This window comes from Taeniopygia guttata, chromosome Z (genome assembly GCF_048771995.1).
Source record: "Taeniopygia guttata chromosome Z, bTaeGut7.mat, whole genome shotgun sequence".
NCBI classification, from domain to species: domain Eukaryota; kingdom Metazoa; phylum Chordata; class Aves; order Passeriformes; family Estrildidae; genus Taeniopygia; species Taeniopygia guttata.
In genome coordinates this window covers 69,998,078-70,022,285 of record NC_133063.1, presented here as the reverse complement: position 1 = coordinate 70,022,285, position 24,208 = coordinate 69,998,078, and the positions used below count along the sequence as shown (strand labels likewise).

The 24,208-nt window shown below is 35.2% G+C and overlaps 1 protein-coding gene across 8 annotated transcripts in view; it reads right to left on the bottom strand.

Moving 5' to 3' along the window:
* The window catches only part of KDM4C (lysine demethylase 4C), a 247,931-nt gene that overhangs the window by 188,705 nt on the left and 35,018 nt on the right, over positions 1-24,208 (bottom strand). For 7 of the 8 annotated variants that reach the window (XR_005978292.2, XR_012052985.1, XR_012052986.1 and 4 more), the window contains 3 exons: positions 18,541-18,590; positions 9,842-9,945; positions 5,198-5,335 (listed from right to left, as the gene is read on the bottom strand). Coding sequence is in view for 5 of the 8 variants with exons in the window: in XM_030259016.4 (XP_030114876.3) it covers positions 5,198-5,335; positions 9,842-9,945; positions 18,541-18,590 (292 nt within the window). In the remaining 3 variants the exon portion in view is untranslated. The remainder of the gene's footprint in view (positions 1-5,197; positions 5,336-9,841; positions 9,946-18,540; positions 18,591-24,208) is intronic. The other variant, XM_041711466.2, reaches the window with a different exon arrangement.

Here is a 24,208-nt window from a genome sequence, read left to right as displayed (position 1 = left end):
AAAAGCTACAGAAATTCAGCTAGCTGAGTTCACAGAGGTCTATACAAATAGTTGTGCAGACAGTTCTAAATGGTAGTCTTAAACATCAGGTTTTGAACTTTAACATTTAGTTCACCTGAATTCATTCAGAAAGATTGATCTAATGTTGTCTCACTAAGTAAAAGTCTTTTTTGGTTTGAAGTAACTGTTTCAGCTACTGGTAATGCAGTGGTACCAAGAAAATCCTAATTTTATAATTTGTCATAAGGGAAGACCTTCTCTCTTCTCTACCACTGTGAAAACACCTGAAAATGAGGTGAGGGTAGGGCAAGAGGTAACGGTCTCAAATTGCACCAGGGGAGGTTTAGATAAGGTATTAGGACACATTTCCTCATGGAAGGGGTTGTCAGGCATTGGCCAGGCTTCCCAAGGATGTGGCCATGTCACCACCCTGAAGGTATTTAAAAGAGCTGTGGATGTGATCCTTTAGGAATGCTTTAGTGGTGACCTTGACAATGCTGAGTTAAACAGCTGGACTCAATGAACTAAAGGTCTTTTACAAAGTAAATAATTTTATGTTTTTTTTAATATTTCCTCTGTTTGACTTGTTTAACTTATTTCTACACTATAAACCAATACCAGTAAGTTTTAGAGAGAATTAGTTCACCACACTTCCCTTAGTTCTCCTTTTCATATACAATTCCATTTAAAAATATCCTACCATCAGTACATTCTAGCATGTTCTTTTTCATTTAGAAAAGGGAAGAAGAGTAAACTTTGATTCTCGTTCTTGTGGTAATAAGTGCTAAGAATTAAGCAAATAACTTTAAGGACACTGACCATTTGCCAACGAAACTGCAGTTCATATTTGAAAATGGTATCTAAGATTTCTCTATAGAGGGAGATTAGTTATTATTGCTCCAACACCTTTGAAACTTGTAGGCATTTCAATTTAACTGTAGACACCAGAGAAATACTTTAATTTCTTGTATTATGTATCCACAACACTGCTCCTATGTGCTATAGCCACCAATCACAGAATTTAGTGCCCTAAGATAAAGGTTTCATTCATACACTAGAGAATTTTGACAAAACATTTAGAGTGTATATGCAAAGACTTCCTAGCTAAAATTTCAGAATTTTAGTAGCACTTGTAGGGTGGCATAAAGAAACACAATTACACTAGCTTTAAAATTATCTAACTCCACTGAATTTAAAGATGACATTAAATTTCCAGTATAATACAACAATAATAGAGATGCATACTGGAGGCATAAAACATTTAACAGTTTGTACTGGGGAAAGCTGTACACCAAATAGAAGACTACTTTTTAAAAATGTAATAAATACAAAGCCAGTACTTTGATACCTGCAGGGAGCACCACCTCAGCTTTGTTACATCTGTGATGCAGTCTGCCATTTTTGAAGTTCAGCTGAATTAATTTTAGAGCTGCCATGACATTCAATTCTTTTAAAACCCCAGTCAGTTCTACCTGCCATATTCAACTCTTGTGCAGCCATGGTTCTCTTGACTTTGTTACATTGTACTGTTTCTAGAAATTTCAAGTTATCAAATGCATAGATTGTCAAATGTATGAGTTGTCAAATGCATAGTTATCAAATGCATAGATTGTCACATGGATATAATTTTATAGTTGAAACCTTACCTGTTGGCTATTAAAAACACAACCTCCCTACTAAAGGTAGACACCAGTCTGAAAGTTAAGATGTGTTTAGAGATTTTCAGTACTTTTTGAGAACTTTCTCATGAAGGTGTTTCTCCGTCTCCAGTGTCCATTAAGAGTTCACTCTCTTTACTAGGCTGTTAAACCAGCACAGCTGATTTTGCCCTTTACTCCGTATCATTGTATTAACTAATATATTAAGGAGATTTCTATTGGAAAGGTTTTTTCCAATTATGAACAAGTCAATGAAGAAAATGCCTCCAGCTGAAACTTCTTCTGTGTCATACATAGAGCTTATATAAGCCTTAATGATTAAAATCAGAGACTACTGAAAAACAGTAAAACTTTCTGCTGAATTTACTGCTCACTTCTTTTGATTTTCTGTGTTTACTTTATTACTTATATATCCATCGGTGGATGGCTACAAGCTTTCAGAATGTACAAGGGAGGAAGTAGGGGCGGTGCAATGACTCTGCATTAGGGAGTATTTTGACTTCACAGAGCTCAAGGTGATAATAGGGTTGTACAACTATGGGTAGGACTCAGGGGGCTAACAACACAAACATCATGATGGAAGTCTACTATAGACCACCCAACCAGGATGAAGAGGTGGACAAAATATTCTGGGAGAAGCTGGGAGAAGAAATCTCATGACCGCTGGACCTTGTTCTTATGAGAGGTTTTAACTTGATAGATGTCTACTAGAAACTCAACACAGCAGAAAGGAGGCACTCCATGAAGTTCCTGGAATACCTGGAAAGTAACTTCCTGACACAGCTTGTAAGAGCCTACCAGGAATGAGGTCCTGCTAGACCTGGTGTTTACAAATAGAGAAAGGCTGGTGGGAGATGTGGTGGAGGGAGATTGTCTTGGGCACAATGACAAGAGTTTTTAATTCTTGGTAAAGTAAAGAAAGGAGTCAACAGAACCTTCATTTTGGACATTTGGAGGGACAACTCTGGCCTATTCAAGACACTGGTTTGGAGAGTCTCCTGCACAGTCCTGAAGGCTCAGGAGCACCCCTATGGGCTGAGATAAGATGGTGGAGAAGAAGGTGGCCAGCCAGAACAGGGAGCCGGGAGTTTTCACAAGAGCTCAGTGAAAAGGAAAAGAGTTTATGATCTTTGGACAAGGTGAAAGGCATCTCCTGAAGAGTATAAGGATGCAATGAGGTCATGTAGAGAGAAAACTAGAAAGGTGAAAGTTAACTACAGCTGGCCACTGTTGTGAAAGACAATAGAAAGTGTTTTTACAAATACATCAACAAGGGGAGAGCCAAGGAAAATCTCCATGCTATAACTGGAGGCAGGGGAGAACATTGTCACCCAGACTAAAGAAAAGGCCAAAGTACTTAATGCCTTCTTTGCCTCAGTCAGAAAGTTTCCCCACAGTAACTACCCCCCTGAACTGGTAGACAGGGACAGGGAGGAGAACAGATCCCCTGTAATCCAGGAGAAAGTAGTTACTGGCTTGCTATGCCACTTAGACACTCATTTAGTCTATGACACTAGGTGGATTTACCCTCAGGAGGTGAGGAAGCTGGTGGAAGAGCTCACCAAACTCCTCTCCATCATTTTTCCCAGAGGCCCAGAGGTTGACCAGTGTCATGCCCATCAAAAAGAAGTGTCAAAGAATTACAGGCCTGTCAGCCTGACCTCAGTGCCATGAAAGGTTATTGGACAGATTATCTTAATTATGATCACACAGCACATAGAGCACAACCAGGAGATTGGGCCCAGCCAGCAGGGGTTTGTAGAAGGCACGTCCTGCTTGACCAACAGGGCCTCCTTTAATGAGCATCCACGAACTGGACACGGGAAAATCTATTGATGTTGTCTGCCTGATCTTCAGCAAAGCCTATGATATTGCCTCTCACAACATTCTCCAGGAGAAACTAGCAGCTCATGGCTTGGATAGACACACTGTTCGCTGTGCAAAAAATCATCTGTATGGCTGGGACAAAGAATGGTGGTGGGTGGAGTTACATCCAGATGATGGACAACTGGTGTTCCCCTGAGCACAGTACTGGGGTCACTTTTGTTCTAAGAGCTTTACCAATTATCTAGACAAGTAGACTGAGTGCACCCTCAGTGAGATTGCAGATGACACCAAGCTGGGTGGGACTGCTGATCTGCTGGGGGGCGGGAAGGCTCTGCAGAGGGATCTGCACAGGCTGGATCATGGCCAAGGCCAGTGGTGTGAGGTACAACAAGGCCAGGGCTGGTCCTGCCCTTGGGTCACAGCAACCCCAGGCAGTGCCACAGGCTGGGGCAGAGTGGCTGCAGAGCTGCCCACAGGAAAAGGCCCTGGGGGTGCTGGTGACAGCAGCTGAGCATGAGCCAGCAGTGCCCAGGGGGCCAAGAGGGCCAATGGCACCTGGCCTGTGCCAGCAACAGCGTGGCCAGCAGGAGCAGGGCAGGGATTGTTCCCATGAGACCACATTTTAAATCCTTTGTGCAAATCTGGGCTCCTTACTACAGGAAAGACATTGAATCACTTGAGTGAGATCAGAGAAGGGCAATGAAGGTAGTGAAGGCTTTTGAGTAAAAGTGCTGTGAGGAGCGGTTGAGAGTGCTGAGGGTGTTTTAGCCTGGAGAAACGGAGGCTCAAGGGGGACCTTATCACTCTACAACTCCCTGAAAGAAGGTTGTAGTGAGGTGTGGGTTAGTTTATTCTCCCACTGAACAAATGACAGGATGAGAAAACACAAGCTCAAGTCACACGAGGGAAGGTTCAGCTGGATATCAGGAAGAATTTTTCACTTAAAGGGTGGTCAGGCATTGGAAGGACAGCCCAGGGAAGCAGTGGAGTCACCATTCCTTGATGCATTCAAGAAACGACCAGATGAGGCACTTAGTGCTTTGATTTAGTTGATACATTGGTATTCAATCAAAGGTTGGACAGAGTGATGTTGGAATTTTTTTCTAACATCACAGATTCTATAATTTTATGCTGTAGTTTTATACACAAAGTTCTGTGGTGTGCACAACATGCACACCACAGAACAAGAGTTCAGTCTGAAATATTTTCAGTTATACACACCTCAAACAGTTGCTTTATTATTTTGTACTACAAGTTTTCTGATCAGATTTACAATTATACAAATTGAACCCGTTTCTTTAAACTTTATTTAAAGTTTCACTATTTATGTTTCTTTCCAGGTATCAAAATTCATAGTTAAACTAAAGTGCTTTCACAAACAGTAAAGTTTAAAGGAGATTTAAGAGCAGAAGTCTCTTGTCTTCACAAATATTGACCTCAGTGTATGAAGCTTCAGCTTAAAAATATCCACAAACAGAAGTAGTTTTGAAAAATAATATATACATTAAGCTGCAAACAAAACCTAGAACTGACACGAATATATATTGCTGGAAGTATAATACTAGTACCAAAATAACAACTATAAATTAAATTTGAATGGCAGCTTAATGTATTATCTAATAGTTATCCTTTTCTCATCACTTTCCTGAGATCCTCACAAAGAAGTAATCATAGGAAATATTTCCTTACACATCAATTGTCTGCTTACTTACCAATTTTGCTGCTTTTCCATAATCAATCCATCGAACAGTGGCAAAGTTGGTTGACTCTGCACAATTAAATCCATGGTTAAACCCTGCATGGTATCCATATGGGAAAGTGATCATAAATTCTCCTGCCTCTTGGGTAACCTGTAACAGTAAAAAAAAAAAAATTTAAAAGGCAAAAATAAAAAACTTTTAAAAAAACTCAATGTGAACCATATTACAAAGCATTTCTAGTCCTATAGCAGTGAAAACTACATACACGTTTATAACTAATTGAAACAAATAATTATTTTACCTTGTACAGAGATGAGATTTAATTTAAACAGAAACAATATATTTGAGACAATGTTCTTTATTCTAAAATTCATAGCTACGTACAATGCTTAATAAATTCAGAAAGAACTCAAAGAAGTTAATCGTGGAGCAGAGGCCGACTGGCATTAAAACCTGGAAGTAACTAGAAAAGACAGTATGAAGAAGATCTCGTTCTGACTGGCTGAGAGGAAGCAAAGATAGGCTGGATCAAAATACCCACAATTACCGTGCCTAAATGTTGTGCAAAATGTGTCAACATAAAGCTATTAAAACACAAGTTTTAAGCTGCCACTGTCCTTCCCCTCTTTCTCTTTAGGCAAAATTTTAGAGAGTAGAAGCACTCTGACACCACTGGTAACAAGCGACTAAAGGACAATGGGATAAAAGGAGATTCTAAAAGGCGAAAAGCTGGACTACAGTTGAATTCCCACATTGTTTTAGAAATTGAGCAAGGGTAATTTCAAAGGACTACAACCAAAAGAAAACGTGCAAAGACCACTGGATCAACAAGATATTATAGAAAGCAGAAAACAAAAAAGGGAAAGAAAAAGCCAACCAAAAACTCACTGCACAGTAATTATACTTTGTATATACAAAAATAACCCAAATTCCAACTAGTTTTAAGAGTTGTATCAGACTTGAAAAGCTTTTAGAGTAAACCACAAAAAGACAACGTGTAGTAACATAAACCACTATCCAGGTTATTCTCTTTCAAGAGAGAAATCTCATCCTCCTACACTAGGATGGACTGCTGCTCTCCTACATGGAGAAAAGAGGATACAGCACTTCTTGTCAGTCACTAATATTCTCTCCACACAGTGACAGCTTTAATCTCTTAAAGTCAGACCACCAGAGACTTTATCAAGGACAGGCAAGTCAAAGACTTGAAACAGCACACTGTCTTCTGAATTATCTGATAAGAGTTAATGAATAAAGTAGATTATACATTAGTAAATAGTCAAAAGAGATTCTCCATGCTCTGTTTGATACACATTTTATGTGAAACACACATCAGACAACAGACCCACTAAAAAGTAAACAGATCTATTTAAATGAAGCAAATAATCTGAACAGTGACTGATGACTATTCAACATACACACCTGTTTATTACAGAAAATGAAATAAGGAGACTTCTCAGAGTCTAAATAGGTAGTTTTGAGTGTGTGGAAATGCTTTGCATAAGCAATACAGTAAGAAAAACTGAAAGGACAAATATGACTCTTTTTAGGGGCATAACTTTATGACTTAAAATCACAAAAAGGAAGGGTTAAATTTTAAACAGTCATCAAAATTAAAACTTAAAAACATTTTTCTTCTTAATGTCACATCCTAAACCTCAGCTTTCTACTGCTATAGGTGTCTTATATTCAATTTCTGCTTTTACAATCTCCTTCAAAATTGCTATTTTACTATTTTATAAATTCTTTTTGTGCTTTTTTGCCCAATGCAAGAACACAGTGTTAGCACTTCAAAGAGGTCTATTTCTGATTGTATTAAAGGATGAAGGAAAGACAGGAAAACAAGAAAAATAGCCAATAAGGCTAGAGAAAAAAACTGGATCTTACATTTTGCATGGTTAAATTTTTTGTGGATTCATATTTAGTATATACATGCAAATGCACATCTAGTTGCATATATTGTAACTGTTACTGTAGCACTTCAACAATCACTGTGGGAATGTTTAAGAAAGATTATTCTCAATGCTAACGATTCCAAAATTTATCTCAATACACCCTCCCACTGCTGACAGTTTAGCAGGTGTTCTATTACAACAAGCAGCAGTTCAGCTGCCACCTGGTAGGCGTAGGCTGACTTATCAGCATTCAGCACATTTCCACTCCTATCACTTTGAGCCATGAGAGATCACAGCCTGGTTCTCTATATTAACTTTCTCACTGAATCCCATTAATTACAATTACACTTGGGTACAGTCTGCTTCCTCCGAAGACTAGGTGATAGAACCAAACTTAAATATTTAACTGTTTGTAGCACTTTTTTTTTTCTTTCTTTCCGCCCACCCTCCCTCCCCCCCCCCCCCCCCCCTTTTTAGAAGATTATTATCCTCTAAACTAGAATACAGGAATAATCAAGACACCAAAATAGAAAGATCAACTCCCTCACCCCACCTCAAATGTGTCATACTGAAAAAAGTATACTGATATTCTGCAATATGCTACTTTAAACACCAACCACTGAAAATTACACTTTTCAAAGTAATGTTCTGTAAATCCAAAATTATAAATATGGTTATAAAACCATCCAGCTTGGAAAGTTTCACCTGACATTTCATGATAAAGCACAAGGCTATGAAGTGAATCAGTATATTTACCTATACATTACAAAAACTGAACACAGCAGCAACATTTCCATATGATAATAAATCATTCAGAAAACAAACTACTTATTTTATGAGTAATTTCTTCAAAAAAGCTTGCTTTCCAAGGCAGGCAGTATCATTCTAAATGCCTGTATTTCTTCAATTTTACACATAGGTTGACTTAAGCATGAAAAGTGAAGTGATGTTCCAAAAAGGCATAAAACACATCTGTGTCTTTATCCCAGCTCTGTTGACAGTAGGATTGATAACACAGAGGTGTCCCAGTTCTTGCTGGGCATGTCTTACACAGCCTTTTGCTCCCCACATCATTCCACCGGTGAGGAGGATGGGGGTGCGTGCACAAGAAGGGTGGGAGGGGATACAGCCAGGGCAGCTGAGCCCATGGTATCCTGCTCAGTACATAAAGCTGTGAGAAAAAGAAGGCAGGGCAATTGTTTGGAGTGGTGACATTTGTCCTGCCAAGTCACCATTGTGCGTGACAGGGCTCTGCATGACAAGGCTCTGCTTTCCTGGGAATGGCTGAACACCTGCCTGCCTGTGGGAAGCACTGAATTAACTCCTCATTTTGCTTGGCTTGTGTGCACAGCTTTCCTTTTCCCCACTAAACTGCCTCTGTTTCAGTCTCAAACTATGAGTTTTCTTTTATCTTTCAAGTTCTCACCCAACAAGGGGGAGTGAGCAAGCACTTGTCTGGTGTTTAGCTTCCAGCTGGACAAAAATTGACATAAAATATTATTTTATCTTTTTCTTTTCTTTTTTTTTTTTTTTTAATTTGTTTTGGGCTTTTTGTTTGGTTTTTTTTGGGATGTTTTTTGGGGTTTTTTTAAATACTGTTAGAAAAACATGCACTAAACCAGACAGGAAGCATTGCATCATTCTTATATTTTAGGCCAGGGAACAAGTTAAGCAAAGTTTTTATACAAACACCCACACTACATCAGTAAATAAACAGCACGTACACAAAAACAGAAAACACAATAATAAGCAAGGATAGTTTAGATTACAATATTGTAGTGGGAATAAACTGAGAAAAAGTGTATATTGCCTGGTTCTTCTGAAGAACTTATAACAATCTGAGCAATGGGAAACCAGGAATCCTAGCCCTTTAGTGATCAAAAGAATTTTGAAAACTCAGTATTAAGACAAAGTGATATTCAGGTAGGGGACCTTCTGAATCAAGTTCTAGCCTTCTAAGTAGGTTCACAGAACTCCAGAATATAAAACTTTGGAATTTACAAAATGTATAAAATAAGTACACTTAAAAATAAAACCAATGCATTGAAAATATTTTATTAGCTGACACCTACATGAAGTTCAAAGTGAAAAACAATTAATACAGAAAATCTTGTAGAAAGCAGAAGAAACTGAATACTTTATATGTTCTTAAAAGCAGCTATGTATTACATTCATCCTCAAAGAAGAAAGACAGGTATTCTTCTCAGTTTCTGTTTGTATAGTGTTCTTATCAAACATTTATTCTGCCATTATCTAACAGTCAAAAATAATCATTAATTCCTTTTCTATTATGTTACAGCTTCTAAAATATATTTTCAATTAAGTAACAATCCTTTCTGCTTTATTCCACCTTAAACCTCTCAGACCCCTATAATGACAAAGTTACATTTAACTGCCTTAGAAAAGCAACATACAGACATAAAGAAATTAAATACTGGTGTTAAAATATTAGGCATACAACTTAACAGTTAGTTAAGAAGTGTTTCAGTCAGCAGAAAATCATATCCAAGCTACCAGGAAATAAATTAAAAATAAGAAATTTTTGTAATGTCTTAGAAAAAAATCACAGAAATGCTGTAATGGCTACAAGTGTTTAATGCTAGAAAAGTCCCTGCTAATACTATTAGAAGTTTTAACACATTTCATGCAGCCACTATCTAAAGAAATTTTTAATTGCCTCACCTTTACTATAACAACATTTATACTAAACACAATCTAACTCAATTCATAAAGTAGAGTTTAAAAAGAAACATTGATGTACCTTGTCAAAAGGAATTCCATGGTTTTTCAATATTGAGGGAGAAATCAGAGTCATCTTGTGGCGAAGAAAAGCATGACACTCTTGAGAGCTGCTCGGAAAGAACCCTAATAACACAAGAAAAGCAAAACTGCACATCTTTTCATTAAATCAAATAGAAAATCTTTATAATATTTTTCAATATTTAATTTTTTCAACTTTTCACTATTTAAACTTGCTTTAGAACTTTTTATCATGTCATTCGTAGGTTCTGAGAGATTTCACAAAAATCAAATGCACCGCCTAAGTTTTTCACCTGCTTCCCAGGGGGAGGGGCTACAGGGTCTTCCTTATTTGTTTTTAAGTGAAATAATTTAGAATAAATGTAAACCTGCACATTTAGGCATACTTTCTTACCCTTTAGAGATATACATTGTTGCTGGAAACTTCATGTTAATGCTCATTCTGCACACATAAAAATAAATTGCAGTAAATACCTTCAGAAGGATTCCCTGAAGACTAGGTGTATCTTTCACTTACAAACCATCTACACAGTAAACACGTAACTTCCTAACTTTGTACAATCTGTGGTATCCCTCTTACATAAATGGTAATTAATCATTCACAGTAGCAGTTTAATTCTTGGGAAAACATGCTTACTCAATTATTAAAAAAAAAAGCAAAACATTTTCAATCAACCATCTGAATTTTTTTAATGCCTTGAGAAAAAAAATTAACAATAATTTTCCATACTATATAGCTTTCTCTCTAATGTTAGATTTAATATGTAAGACTCACCAGAGTAAAGAAATTATGTCCACTAAGCACCCTAAAACTTCAGAGCAATCTAAAAGTTATCCTATTATAGTTGTTATATTCTTTGTACAGTCAATCTAGCACTCTCACCAGTACTGGAAGAACAATCTTTTTCGGATTTCTCAGAAATAAGTTTAGGCAGCACTTAAATAGCAAAAGCATAATGTAGACTTGTACTGGTCAATGTACTAAGAATCCTACTAAGCTGCCCTAAGATCAAATTTTATTCAAATTCACCATTCCTAATTTTTTTCTCACCAACAACAAGCACAGAATTCTTTACTCTCTCTTTGAATTGTAAATCATGTTGTAAGCTTCAAAAAGTACTATTTGATAGGTACAGTTATATATATGTGGCTTCACTGACTAAAAGACAGTTAAAAGAAACTAGCTCACAATTAGTGGACTCCCGCCAAAAAAAAAAAAAATCAACTATTTTTTAACAACCTTATAATATAAATTATAGCAATCAAAACTTAGAATCTACAATTTCTGAGCATCAAGAAACCTCAGTCCTGAGCAGTATATGAACAGAAATACATGGCAACTTACTGTGAAAAACATGATTGCAAATGATATTTGAGACTTGAGGGAAGAGATGGTATGAAAAATAGCTAAAAGCTTAATTGCTAAAAGCAGAGAGAGTTTAAAAGAATTTTCCTTGAGAAAACAAATTTTGCACCAAATTATGTTACTACAATATGCTTAATTAGCTCAACGCAAGATGATAAAAAGCAAACGATGGGCAGACATCCAAAACTTAAGTTGTACCACTCCAGCTCCAAGAGATCAGACATAGCTGTGACAAGTCCAACCAGAAGGCAGGCTTGTTGTTGAATTCCAAGAAACTCGCAAATAACACAGAGCAGCAGAACACAACCTGCTCCGAATCCACTACTAGAAATTTACATGAGAACATTTGCTGTGGTTACAGAGCTCTCACAGTGAAATCAAAGTGTAGCCTACACATTCTGTACTGTTATAAAATATCTTTTGAATGTCAAAGTCTACACTTGTGCACACGGATTTTTTCAGCCTCATTCACCTCATTTTTTTCAAAGGAACTCCCCTTCAATAAACAAGGAAAGAAAGGAAAGTAGTATTTCCTCATTACAAGACTCTATTTATCAGAAGATCTTTTGTCTGCCAGGCTAAATGTAAGGTCACACAATCTTTTCTTCCAGAAAATAAAATCCCTGTGGGAGAACTGGCTAACAGATGTAAAAAATACTGACTAGAGCACTTTGTATTCAAAATATTATAAGACTTTTACAAAAACATTAAATGCAGGACAATTCAAGATATGCCCACAACATTAAGAATCATTCTGAAATACCAAACTGATGTTAAAATTACCAATTAATGGGATTACCATGCAATCCTGTATGTTTAGTGAAATCCCACATCCAAAAGAAAAAATACTGATATCTATCTAGAATGTAACTACTTTTAAAATTCTGTAGCACATTCATGCTTTAACGGACACATGAAATTTTAATTCAACCACTAACACTAATCCATTAACTCTAAATCAGTTCTGCAAGAGCAGGTATTTTGTAGGAATTCACACGCAACCCCAGTTTCTTCGATGGTCTCTTGAGACATGGCAGACCTATTCCCTATTCATTCCTTGCAAACTATTACAAAGAAACAAAGTAAGAATTCAAAACAATTACTTCATAGAAGCCAATGAGAAACAATAGAGCACAGGGTAAAACTGAATAAGGTTGCTCATTGATTTATGTCCATGAGAAAAAGACCACCAAATTGTGAATGCTCCAGTCTATGATTTACCAAAACACTGACATTTCTAACAGCTAGAGTGGAATTGGAATAGTCTGCATGGTAAGTATGTGATTCAATAGCTGCTGGCCAAATGTTTGGGTATGAACAACTACAGGGAGAAGATATTTATCCAAATTCAAGGTTCCTTTCAGCTTTTTAAAACCCTTATTTAGTTAGCCCAAGCAGCAACAACAAAAAGTATGTGAAAGCATAGGCTTCAGACTGTGTTAACAACCAAAAACTTGCACTTAGGAGAGATACATACTCTAACAGATAATATAGCCCAAAATGTCCAATCTTACCAATATTATTTGTACAAACAAAATCAAACTACTTTAGTAACAGCAACATCACTGGACTGGGCAAGATGCATCCTTTGTCAATGGTATTCCACCCAGCATGATCTTTCCACAGAATTTATAATTCAAATACATGCTTCAGAGAACTCAAAGCCTTCTGATCTTTGGGCAGAAGTGGAAGCAGTGAGCTCTCAGCAGATTCCTCGCCATGTGAGGACATAGAACATATTTTGAAAAATAAGTTAAAATCTCTAAATTGTTGAGGGACAGAGAGCGTTGCTACCTGGCAGTGTCATTTTTCCTTTCCACCCTGAGAGTGTCTTTCCAATATATCACACGCAACTCATATCAGATGACCACACCAATAGCATACCTATCACTAAGACAAACTCAAGTGGATTGGGCTCCATTCCCTGGCTGATTAGCATTTTCAAGATATTTGGAATGCTCCTCTATGCTTCTAAGAATATGCCCATAATGTTTTCAACTACACCGTCCAGCTAAAATAATATATGCACATATTACAATACTATTTCCAAAAGTATAATTCCACAACTCCATTGGACTGAACAGATTGGTTTGCTATACTTTACCTTGAATGATCAGGGAAATCATAATTTGATCACTAATAGTCATTATTTAATGACATCCACATAAAATCATACTCTTAGGAAACTTTCAAATCAAATCCTTACTAGTGCAATGAATGAAGCTAGACATCCTATAATTTTCAACACTTCCTTACTCAAGACTTTACCTGAAATTTAAAAGTGATGCATTTCGCTGCAATATTATTTAAAATATTGTATAATCATAAAAGTCACAACATAAGGAAAAAAAATACCCTAAATTGCAAATATATTTAATGTAGTTTAAGGCTAATTAAAGTAAATATAAATCTAATTAACATAATTAAGCTCAAGGTTATGATTATTTATTATTTATGCAGACCTTCATTTAAACGACTAACACAAAATATTAAACATAATTTGCAGATCAGTACTATCGAAACAATGGCAGAGATTACAGAAGTACTAAGTTTCCTAGTAATTCTCTTTTTAGATTTTATTTTGGTAGGTACAAATATATAATATTTATTTATATAGTTTACTTTATATAGTTTGCCATGATCTGAACTAATTTGATTTCACTTTCTGTGTTGAATATGAAAGAAATTAGGAGGGTAAGTCTACACAACAACAACCATCACAAAGGAACAATGGCATTTTTTATGCTACACAAAGCAGAATACAATAGCCACAAAGAGGCTTCCAAGTGGTATGAAATTCAACTGTAGGTATGCCCAGATTAGCATGTTCAAGCCTTAGGTTTATTATCTCTTAAATCAGACTCCTCTAACTTGACTAATTATTTTTCTGAAAATTCTTCAACTGCTAAAGTTTTCACATTCAATATCCTTAGAAGTTACGCAAGTTCTACTTCAATTCTCATTTCAAAAATTATTTTAATTTGCTTTCATACATAACAGGTAGTGACATCTGCATAAAATTAAGTAATGGATACCATACACCATAAAAAGCTTTGTACAACAATCATACATACTTACAATATATTAAACTTTACTTTAGTTTCTTCTTTAGCATAATTGAACATCACAGATTGATGTCATCTCCTTTCTAAAACAGTTTCTGCACCCAAACAATCTATTAAAAGATATCCAAAATCCTTCAATCCAACATTTCTCATTTGCCACTCTGCCTCTACTCTCTTTATTTTCTAACCCATTTTGTGAAACAAAAAATCATTTAAGAATACCATGGTATTACAGATTAACATAACAACACGTATAAAAATTGCAGTTAACAGCTCACTTGAGATTTTTATTACATTTATGTCTACATAAAATTGAAAAAAAATCTACATAAATGAGAAAGCAGCTGAAGGGCAAAATCAAACTGTTGTCTTTATTAGATGTAAGTCTAATGTCTTTCAGACAAGGCATTTGTAGGCGCCACAGTCAATCAAGATTTCAATGGAAAGCAAAAATGAAAGCATTCATGCACAAAAGGCATGTGTTGTAATTGTGATGTGCAGACAAGATAATGGAATATATTCTAATCTTCCTTTAATTTTATGTATCAACTCCTGCCTTGACATAAGACAATCTGGCATTTTTAATATATTATTTTATTATTTGAATTATTTAGGTGCATTCCATTAATTCAGTAGGCATCTGGTCATCAGAGCTAACCTTCCCAAAAAACTACTTTTGTTTTGCTTCAAATGTTGCACTCATGCAAAAATATTTTCCCTGCACATGGTATTAAGTACAAAGGTCTCATTTACACTGCATTTTATTAATATTTTCTTTTAAGTGACTTGCAGCTGTGCATCTTATTTTATACTGTCATCTTTGTAAGGTACATTATGTGAAACAGGCTGTATTTTAGAAGACACCAGTTGCAAAGTAGATGATCACAGCATGGAAACAATAAGAAATGGGAACTTTCAGCTAAAAAAAAAATCCATTATTTTTATTGTTCATCATTGTAGTATTATCTTCTACATTCCATTCTCAGCTATTAGTTGGACAAAAAATATCATGAAAACAATCTACTCACAAAAAATATCTCAGAATAAATTAAAATTAAATACTGAAAACTTAGTTTCACAGACAACCTTCTTCAACATTACCTAACTCACCTATCTTATATTGCTGCTACAATAATAATCTCTGTATGAGTATCTAGTTTTCCTATAGAAATCCAGTTTCATTCAGTAAATGTAATGGAATAAACACTATTTGGAATTTTATCATCTCTGTTCAGTATCTGATTCTATGATCTGTTATTTGCTATTCAAAACATAGTACTGAAATTAAAATAATTAGGTTATGATCATAACCATGATTCATCAAGGAAGTTTTCCATTCACCCCACATTTCTTTGTAACTTACACTAGCATAAAATTAAGAGCAGCAGTGAACAATTCACTTCTGTGCAGATGCGTTCAATTCTGACTAGCACCTGGACATCAAGACAATGTTCCCCTGAGTAAAACCTATTGCTTTCTGAAAAAGAGTAGCCTTGGAGATTTCCATTTCTCTGATGCTTAATGCCCCACTTTGTGGGAGGGGACTTGGGAGATAGTCCCCCTGAGATGCCAACAGGAGGTTACCAACGTTTAGCCTCCCACCTCCCCTGTTGTCAATCTTTGGTTGTGCCTTCCCCAATTCCTGTCAATCATTATGTAAACCATTCCCCATTCTAGAAAGTTCTTCGTTCTTTGTACCCCCATTGGTTCCTTCCCTGTGACCACTCCTTCCCTTTGTCCCCATTGGTTGTAACCCCATCACTCACCCTCCACTCCGCCCCTGAACCCTTCCCTCATTGGCCGTTCTCTACCCTGACCCTCCTTCCCTGCTACAGTTATATTCATCACCCCACCCTCTGCTCGGCGCTCTCAGTGCAAGCTCCCTTCCAGAGAGGTTGTCCCTCCTCGCTCCCTGATCCATCTTTTCCTACAACAAACCCTATTGGAAACTACGCCGCCTGAGTGTCATCCCGCCGCTGAGAGGAAGCCTTTTAGTGCTATCCGTCTCCTGAGGACCTGACCCTGTGGCGTGCCCGGTGGTCACAGGACCAGGTGCCTCACCACTTCTATTATGGTTTTAGGCCACCATCACCAATAAGAGGGCTGTGCATCTTCAAGCCAGTTTCTTCTTTCATATATCTCCAAAAGTCACCTACTTCCTGAATTTGTAAAGGTTACTCCAATACCTACAGAAATCAAGGTACTTCAAGGAAAGGAGGAGCTTTTTTTTGTCTGCAACAGATAATACCTCAGTACCACTTCATTTTTTAAATGAGTGAACAAGTGTTGCTTCAACTGCCCATCCTTTTCCCTCACTCTAAAAATAAAAAAAATTTCACTACAGCACATTTAAACTTGAATGGTTTTAGAACACTGCACAGCCATTATCAAGCAATATGAAATCTACAGTAAATGCCAAAGCAGCCAAAAAATATCACATGCATAGCCTATCTATCCAAAGACCTTACTCCTGTCAAATGTCAGAATTGTGTATAGAGGAGTATTTACATACAGCATGAAAAGTTGTCTTCCTCTGACTAATATAGTTGCTGCTCCAAGATTCTGAAAGCCAGGGGCAGCTCCTCTGCTCCTCTAACATATTTGTGTGCCATTGTGCTCCAATCTCGATCAGGATTCCATGAAAATTTCAGAACCACCAAGGAGAGCAAGGAATGCATACTGTGAAACAAACCTTAGGCTTATTTTGAACCAGACAAGATGCTTCATTTGGAGTTTCTACATATACTAGAAGTCTCAACGAACAATAACTTTTTAGTCACTGTGCCCATGCCAGTCATCACAAGTCCTTACCATATCCCCTTCCCCTTATTCACACTTCTCCTTGTTAAAAAGTTGGAGCTTACTGTCAATTATGAAAAGAAAAAGACAAGTTTTTCAACAGTCTTAGTGTCTCTCTCTGAAAATATTTTAATTCTTTACTTCTTTTACTCTTTTATATTTTTTTGTAAAACTAAATTATTCAATCATCCTAAATCAGTGTCTATTGTCCAGCCTTCAAGTTCCAATTTGTTTTCCAGTGAAAAACAGTGTATAGAGTTCTATACTTAACATTGGGAAAAGAAAGTGGAAAGCAAAGAAAATGGCTGACAGCTTTTTCAAATGAAACTATGGCAAAATTTAGGAAGAGGAAATTTAATTATTCAGGTTATCTGTTTTCCTGAGATACACTTTTAAGACTGTAAGCTCACAGGTCTTTACTTTCACATCTTTAACTGCAATAGTTTTATAATAGCTCAGAAAAAGAGCCATGTACCCATATACTGAGGAAAAAAATGTATATTAAAACAAAATGTACACAAAATTTTCATCATTTTGTCCTGATGCCCAAGATCTAATTATTAACTTTCAATAGTATTCCTTTCCTCTAATTCCATTTCATTAAGCACTCCATTTTATCATTCCATTTTATCCTTTAATAGTTATTAGCAAGCTATAAAACATGGGCTGCCATGCCAAGAAACATCCCTAATTATTCCCATGTTCATAATTTGCACTCTTAATTCAGAGACAAAAATAGAGGCGTAGTGTTACTGAAAAGAAAACAAATTACTGAGTGAAAATCTTTCTACAGACTAGTGGTTTTTATCCCTTAGTCCTCAATTTTACAACCATATCTCTGCGCCGTCTCCCGAACATTTCTGCCACCTCTAAATGGCAAAAGCCAGTATATGCTTCAGCTAAAGTGGATCTATATGCCTGCTCAATAGTCCGCAAGCTGCTAACAAACAACAGTTAGTGTTTCTACACTTTGTCTGCTTACCCCTTCACAGAGGCACCAACCAGGACTCTGTCCTCTACCCAACCATCAACTCTGATGAAACTTTTGGAGGCTCATCTCTCTTCAATATTTCTATCTCTGTATCAAATTTGGGTAAAAAGATTCAAAAAAGTTGCTGATGAGAAGAAGCTAGGACAATAAAGAGCAAGGGCACAGAGGAGACAAAACTACTAGCAATGAAAATCTAATTAACAACAAAATACTAAGCCTCATTTTCATATGTTTCACCAAGCTGTAAGTGCCACTACAAAATAAAGTTCTAAGACAAGCCAAAAAAAAAAAAAACCACAAAAAAAACAAATCAAAGAACCACTTCCATTCTTAAGAATTCCTCACGGCAATAATACTGTAGACACATAAAAGTCACACATTAAGTAATAAAACAGTAGGCAAGTCAAGAACAATGTTTCTCGCTTTCTTCAAGGGCTGTCCTTCAAACACCATACATATGAAAATATCAGAAATCCTACCTTGAGCTAGTCTTTCAAGGCGTTTCCCATGCTCTGGAGGAACAGCATACCTAAAATTCACATAAAGAAAAGGATTAAATGCTTAAAGACATAATTTCTACATAATGACTGAAAGTCATCATTCATGTATGATAAATATCTAACTAAATGGAAGTCAAAAAGATTAAAGACTGAGAAATTACGCAGGAAAAAAATGTACTAACATCTAAGGAAAAAATACAGACATTGGGTTTTGGGGGGTAGAGGTTTGAGAAAAAACTTCGCTTATTTCTAGTTTAAATATTGTATATGCAGTTCCAAAATGTTATATTCATTATTTAAAGTCACATACACTGACAATATTTGATATTATTACATCACTATAATTAAAAAAGAAACACACACTTTATTTTCCTAAATGAAATGAAAAAATGTAAAATAAGTAATTTATACAAGTTTCATTTCTTTGAATCTCAGCATGCTTCACAAGACACAAGGGTTCAACAGAAAAATATGAGCATTAAATATCTATATTTTTTCCTATAGCAAAGCTGTGGAATAAAACTTGCTCTTGTATAATCATTACAATTAGTTTTAAATTATTAAAGAAATAGATTTTCTTAAATTTACAGAATTGTACATACCTTAGAAATCCACTGTTCTTACAATAATCTAATTTTTTTTAAAACAATCCACATGCTGTCTGCAACAATTCACCAAAAAATACAAGAGAACACAATATTTTTAATGCTTACTGCATAAAAAAAATAGAAAATTGTTGAAAAGTTATTTCATTTCTGCTTCTCTTTGTTATTAACATATTCACTGCACTTCATGGACTTATGTATGTTTTAATTAGGAGTTATTGTTGACTTTAACAGCTTTAATATGTGATATAATAGGCTTTTGTTTCAGTTTAATGTTGCAATAACACTGGATTGATTCTTCTCTAATAAAAAAAACATGGTTTAGAAAAGAAGGAAATGTATATTCAGCTGTACATTATTAAACTAAGCAAACATATAATCTTTTACTACACTGTGAACACGTTTCATTCATTAGCCTTGAAAACTCATTCAGAAAAACAAACAATAAATCCAATTACCTCAAGTTGTTATTTGCACACACACTAAAATTTTGCAATTTTACTTTATTACAACTGAAATATCTGCATAGAAGGAAGAGCACTACATAAGTCAGTGTCCACTGACAACCCATTCCAAATGGTATTAAAGAGACTTTCAGTTTACGATGTTCAGTGTTTGCAGTCTTAATCAGAATTTTGCTGTCTCACAAAAATGCACTTTGTTTCTTTCCGTTTGTACTTCCACAGTACTTGTCACTGTTTTTCACTTCATATTACACATGCACCAATGTATCCATACCACTCTAAACTATGTGTTTGCCATCCTTCACATTCCATTGGAGAAAAATGCTATGTATAACATTGTATACTGTACTGTATGTCTTCAAATACACAACTCCAGTAAGTAAACCATGAACAGATACTGTTTACATCTAACAAAAAGGCTCAAAACTAGATACTGTATACTTTGCTGTGATTCTAATTGAACTAGTGTTCCTCCTAAAATGTTACTCCTTCAAAAGCACATTATACAATTTAATAATAACATGGAGCCACATGCTTCCATTTGTATATATAAACATGTCAATATTACAAAAACACAGACATCAATTAAGCTCTCTGTAAGTCTTTTGGAAAGACAGTGCATGATTTAACTGACTACAGCTATTTATTTAGCTAATCTAAAATAACAAAGAAATACAATACATTAAATGCAAGTCAGTGTTTTTCATCACAGTCTTCACTTGAGTTGTACAGTAACACCTGCTACTCAATCCTTTACTTCTTCCCTTTGTTGAAATTGCTTGCTCCTCACAGCTAAGACAAGGACAAAGGAATAGAGACGGACGACCCTTTGTACTATGATACATTAGGAGTCCCAAAGTCACTCTTGAGAACCATTCAGGCTTGGTTCCTAATACCATTTATTAGAAAACTGAGCTTAGCAGATGTGCACTTGCCTTTCATGGTGAAAGACATGAATCTTGCTGGATTCTTAGTCTACTCTACATTGAACAAAAAGCTCCCAAATTGAAATTACCTAGTTAGAGAAAAAAAAAAGTATTCACTCTTAATCTCAACAGCTAGCTTATGTGAGAATCTGAACACTTAACAGCTCTTAGAAAAATATCTTCATGTTTTGTCCAGCTTTCTTTTAGCCACATTACCAAACAGCCACTAATATTTGCTTGACTTCTCATAGAATAAGGTCAAGTCCAAAGCAAATGTAATGGTAAATCACTAACAGGTGAAAAGAGTCTTCTTGGGTAACAAGCAAATAAACACACAAAAAGTTGAGAAAAGACAAAAGGAGAAATGATGATGCTAAGTAGATGTTAATTTTATTAGTTCACAAAGACATACTTGGTAAAGTAAGAAGAGTCTCCATTCACTGATAGTCATACTACAAGGACAGAAAAAATGTAGTACATATATTTACCTAGTATTGTTAATAAAAATCTTCTGTAATATGTCTTAGTTCAGCAAATCAAGGGTACTGGCAACAAGATTAATTACAAATAAGTAATAAACATTAAATTTATGCCATTAACATCTAATAATTTTTTATATATATCTTTTCAAATTAATGCTTCTTCTCAGTCACATCAAAAGCAACAAACTGTTGCTTTACTGTGCAAAAACTGCTTAGCTAATCACGATGATTATCAGACAAGCAGTCTCTTCTATCCACCCAGTCATTCTCATGTCAGTAACCAGAAATGGAATATGAAATAATTTGAGCTCCATTCTTCCAAAGTCAGGTGTATGCAGAGATAATAGTTAAAAGCAAATTTAGTGTGACGCTTAATACTTAACCAAACAACTTCTCTAAACCCTATGTTATATATAGACAAGGTAAAAACTGCTGATGATTTTTCCTGCAGATTGGTAGTTTTAAAATTCAAAAGCTGTAATCCCATCAAATGTTGTTATAAGTAAACATCATCAGTTTTTTTCCAAAATGAACCATATTAATTTGTTTTATAATTTGCAACAGACAACTTGCAACATTCACAGTATAGTAAAACAATGCTATCTAACTCCAGGCACTGAGCTCAGAATCACGTGACCCTTTTATCAGCAACTGATTTCTTTATTATGTATTTAGGTTGTTCATCTTTATTGTATATAAATCTGATACATACCTTCTTAAAATATAAGCAAATTTAAGTTTCATAAACTTAATTTAGGAAGTTAATACGTTTTTTGTTTTGAGATGGAAAATGCACAAGTCTGCTACCACCTAAAAATCTAAACCTTCTTATTCAATCTAAATATTTTATGAAACAAAATCCTCTTCCACAAGAGAAAAACAAAAAAAAAAAAACCCAAACAAATAGAACTTCTCCTTTTCTTCTAATCCCTGATCAAAGTTCTTCCAGTTTGTGAAGAACATTGAAACTAGCAAATGATTGCTCTGTTTCAAGCATGATAATCCATCTGAGCTGCTGACAAACACTATACTATTTAATTTCACAACTAGAATTTCTATTTGATTACAGTCATCTCTGTGACTCATAGTATTTCTAATTTCTATAACAGTTTTCAGCAATAAGACTGACTAATCTTAATGGAAGCTTTATGCTTTAGTCCTATTTCTGCCATACAGGTTTGACTTCCCTGTAGTTTTCTGTGTCTATTTTGTTTCCTAGACATAGAACATAACTAGGAAACATGTCCATGCACAACTTTTGCAAAGGTACCAAGACTCTTCCACTTATGCTGAACCTTACATCACTTGGCCTGACTTTGACTAGTTTTTGTCAGCTGCTGATTACACTGAAAGTTCTATTAATCCTTCCCCAGAAGGCCCTCTAAGGACCTAGCTAAACCTCTCTAAATCCATTTACCTTATTGCAATATTTGTTCTTAAATTATACAATGTTACCATCTGTCTGAGTGTGCTTTTCCTTCTTCACCTTTTTTGTCTATGATTTTGTCTAAAACTAATATCAGAATGACATCCATTTTCATTCTATGTACTCATAATCCCATTATTATTTCCCTTGCTACTGGGATTCAAAATCTGAAAGCCTTCACAAGAAATGTTTCAAAGATTTCCACAACCCCTGCTGACTAACTATGTCATTTTCCTGATTTTTTCACCCCATTAAGCAAGATAAAAAGGTATTTATACACATTCTATACTGGCAAATCCATAAAAACAGATTCTAATCACGTCAATCAAGAGGCAACAGTAAGGTTGCTCAAAGTATAAATTTTAGGCAACCTAGAGATCAGATTTCTTGCCATCCTATATCCACCAGAATCACAAATAGATTCCTATTCCTCTATTATTACCAATAGAACTCCTGAACCTAAATCCCTGCTTTATTTTTATGGTCACAATAGATTTATTTCCTCTTACAACCTAAATAAAATGTCAGATCCAGTCTCACTCTTCTAATCCATCTAATTTTGGTTGTCTAAGCATTCTTTCTTTAACAATCTAGTCTCTTTTTCTTGATATGGTCACAAAGATGGAACTATCTCCTCCTTCTGTAGCATTTATTCCTGTTTACTTTATGACTGACCAACCCTGCAAGGCACTTTGTGATTTATGAAAGACATTACTAAATAGGAGAGTTTTTTTAACATAATGTATTGTCTCTTGTCATTTTCAGTCTTCAGAAAAGCTAGGAAGCAAAGACCAGTTGGAATGTTACAAAAAACATATGAATTAATACATAAATTATTATTTATATCATACTTTGCCCCTATATCATTGCCCCTTTCAATGGAAAGTAAAACCTGGTTTTTCATGCAGAAAATAATTCAGGCGTCCACCATCAAATATAAATGGTGAACAAACCGAGCACAGTATTTTAAAATACTACTTTCTAAAATAAAATAATATATTCTCTACACATCTTTTTTTTCTTTAAAATAAAATAGGAAAAATTGTCCTGTTATTATATTTTAAATACCCACAGTGCCATGAAAATAATTACTTTCTGCCTGATTAAGAAAAACTTCCTTATATTCATCATTGTTCTTCTTCAAGAAGATTTATATCATCTCAACACTCAAAAAAATTCAACACATGTTGTTCACAAGTCAGGTTATCAAAACAAAGAGTAAGCCGTGTTTTCAGATACTTAATAAACCAGAATTATTTTCAAAAAATGTGAATGTCTTATTCAGATTTTTTATTTATAAACTTACAATGTAAATTGAAGCATTATCCATATTTTACCAAGGATATAGTACATATATTAATAGCATAATGATTCTACTAGTAACAAAAATCTGATCTCTGCTAAGCATTAATTTTCAAGAGCACTTTAATAGCGTAACATGACAAAATTCATCAAATTATTACACAAAACAAAAAACTAAAATAAATTCTCTTAAAACACCTGAAACAATAATTACAATAGAAAAAAAGTATTAAAAATGTATTTAACAACAAATGTGAAAGAATTTTTAGTATTAGTAAGCAGATTAGAAATACCATTACAAAATACACCAATATCAAGAGATAACTGAATTAATAAGACACACGATCAATCACACCAATGGCTTGTTTTGCTAATAAGAACGTTTTCTAATAATAACTTTTTCTAAGAAATTGAGATATAAAATGAGGTAACATTTTCAAGG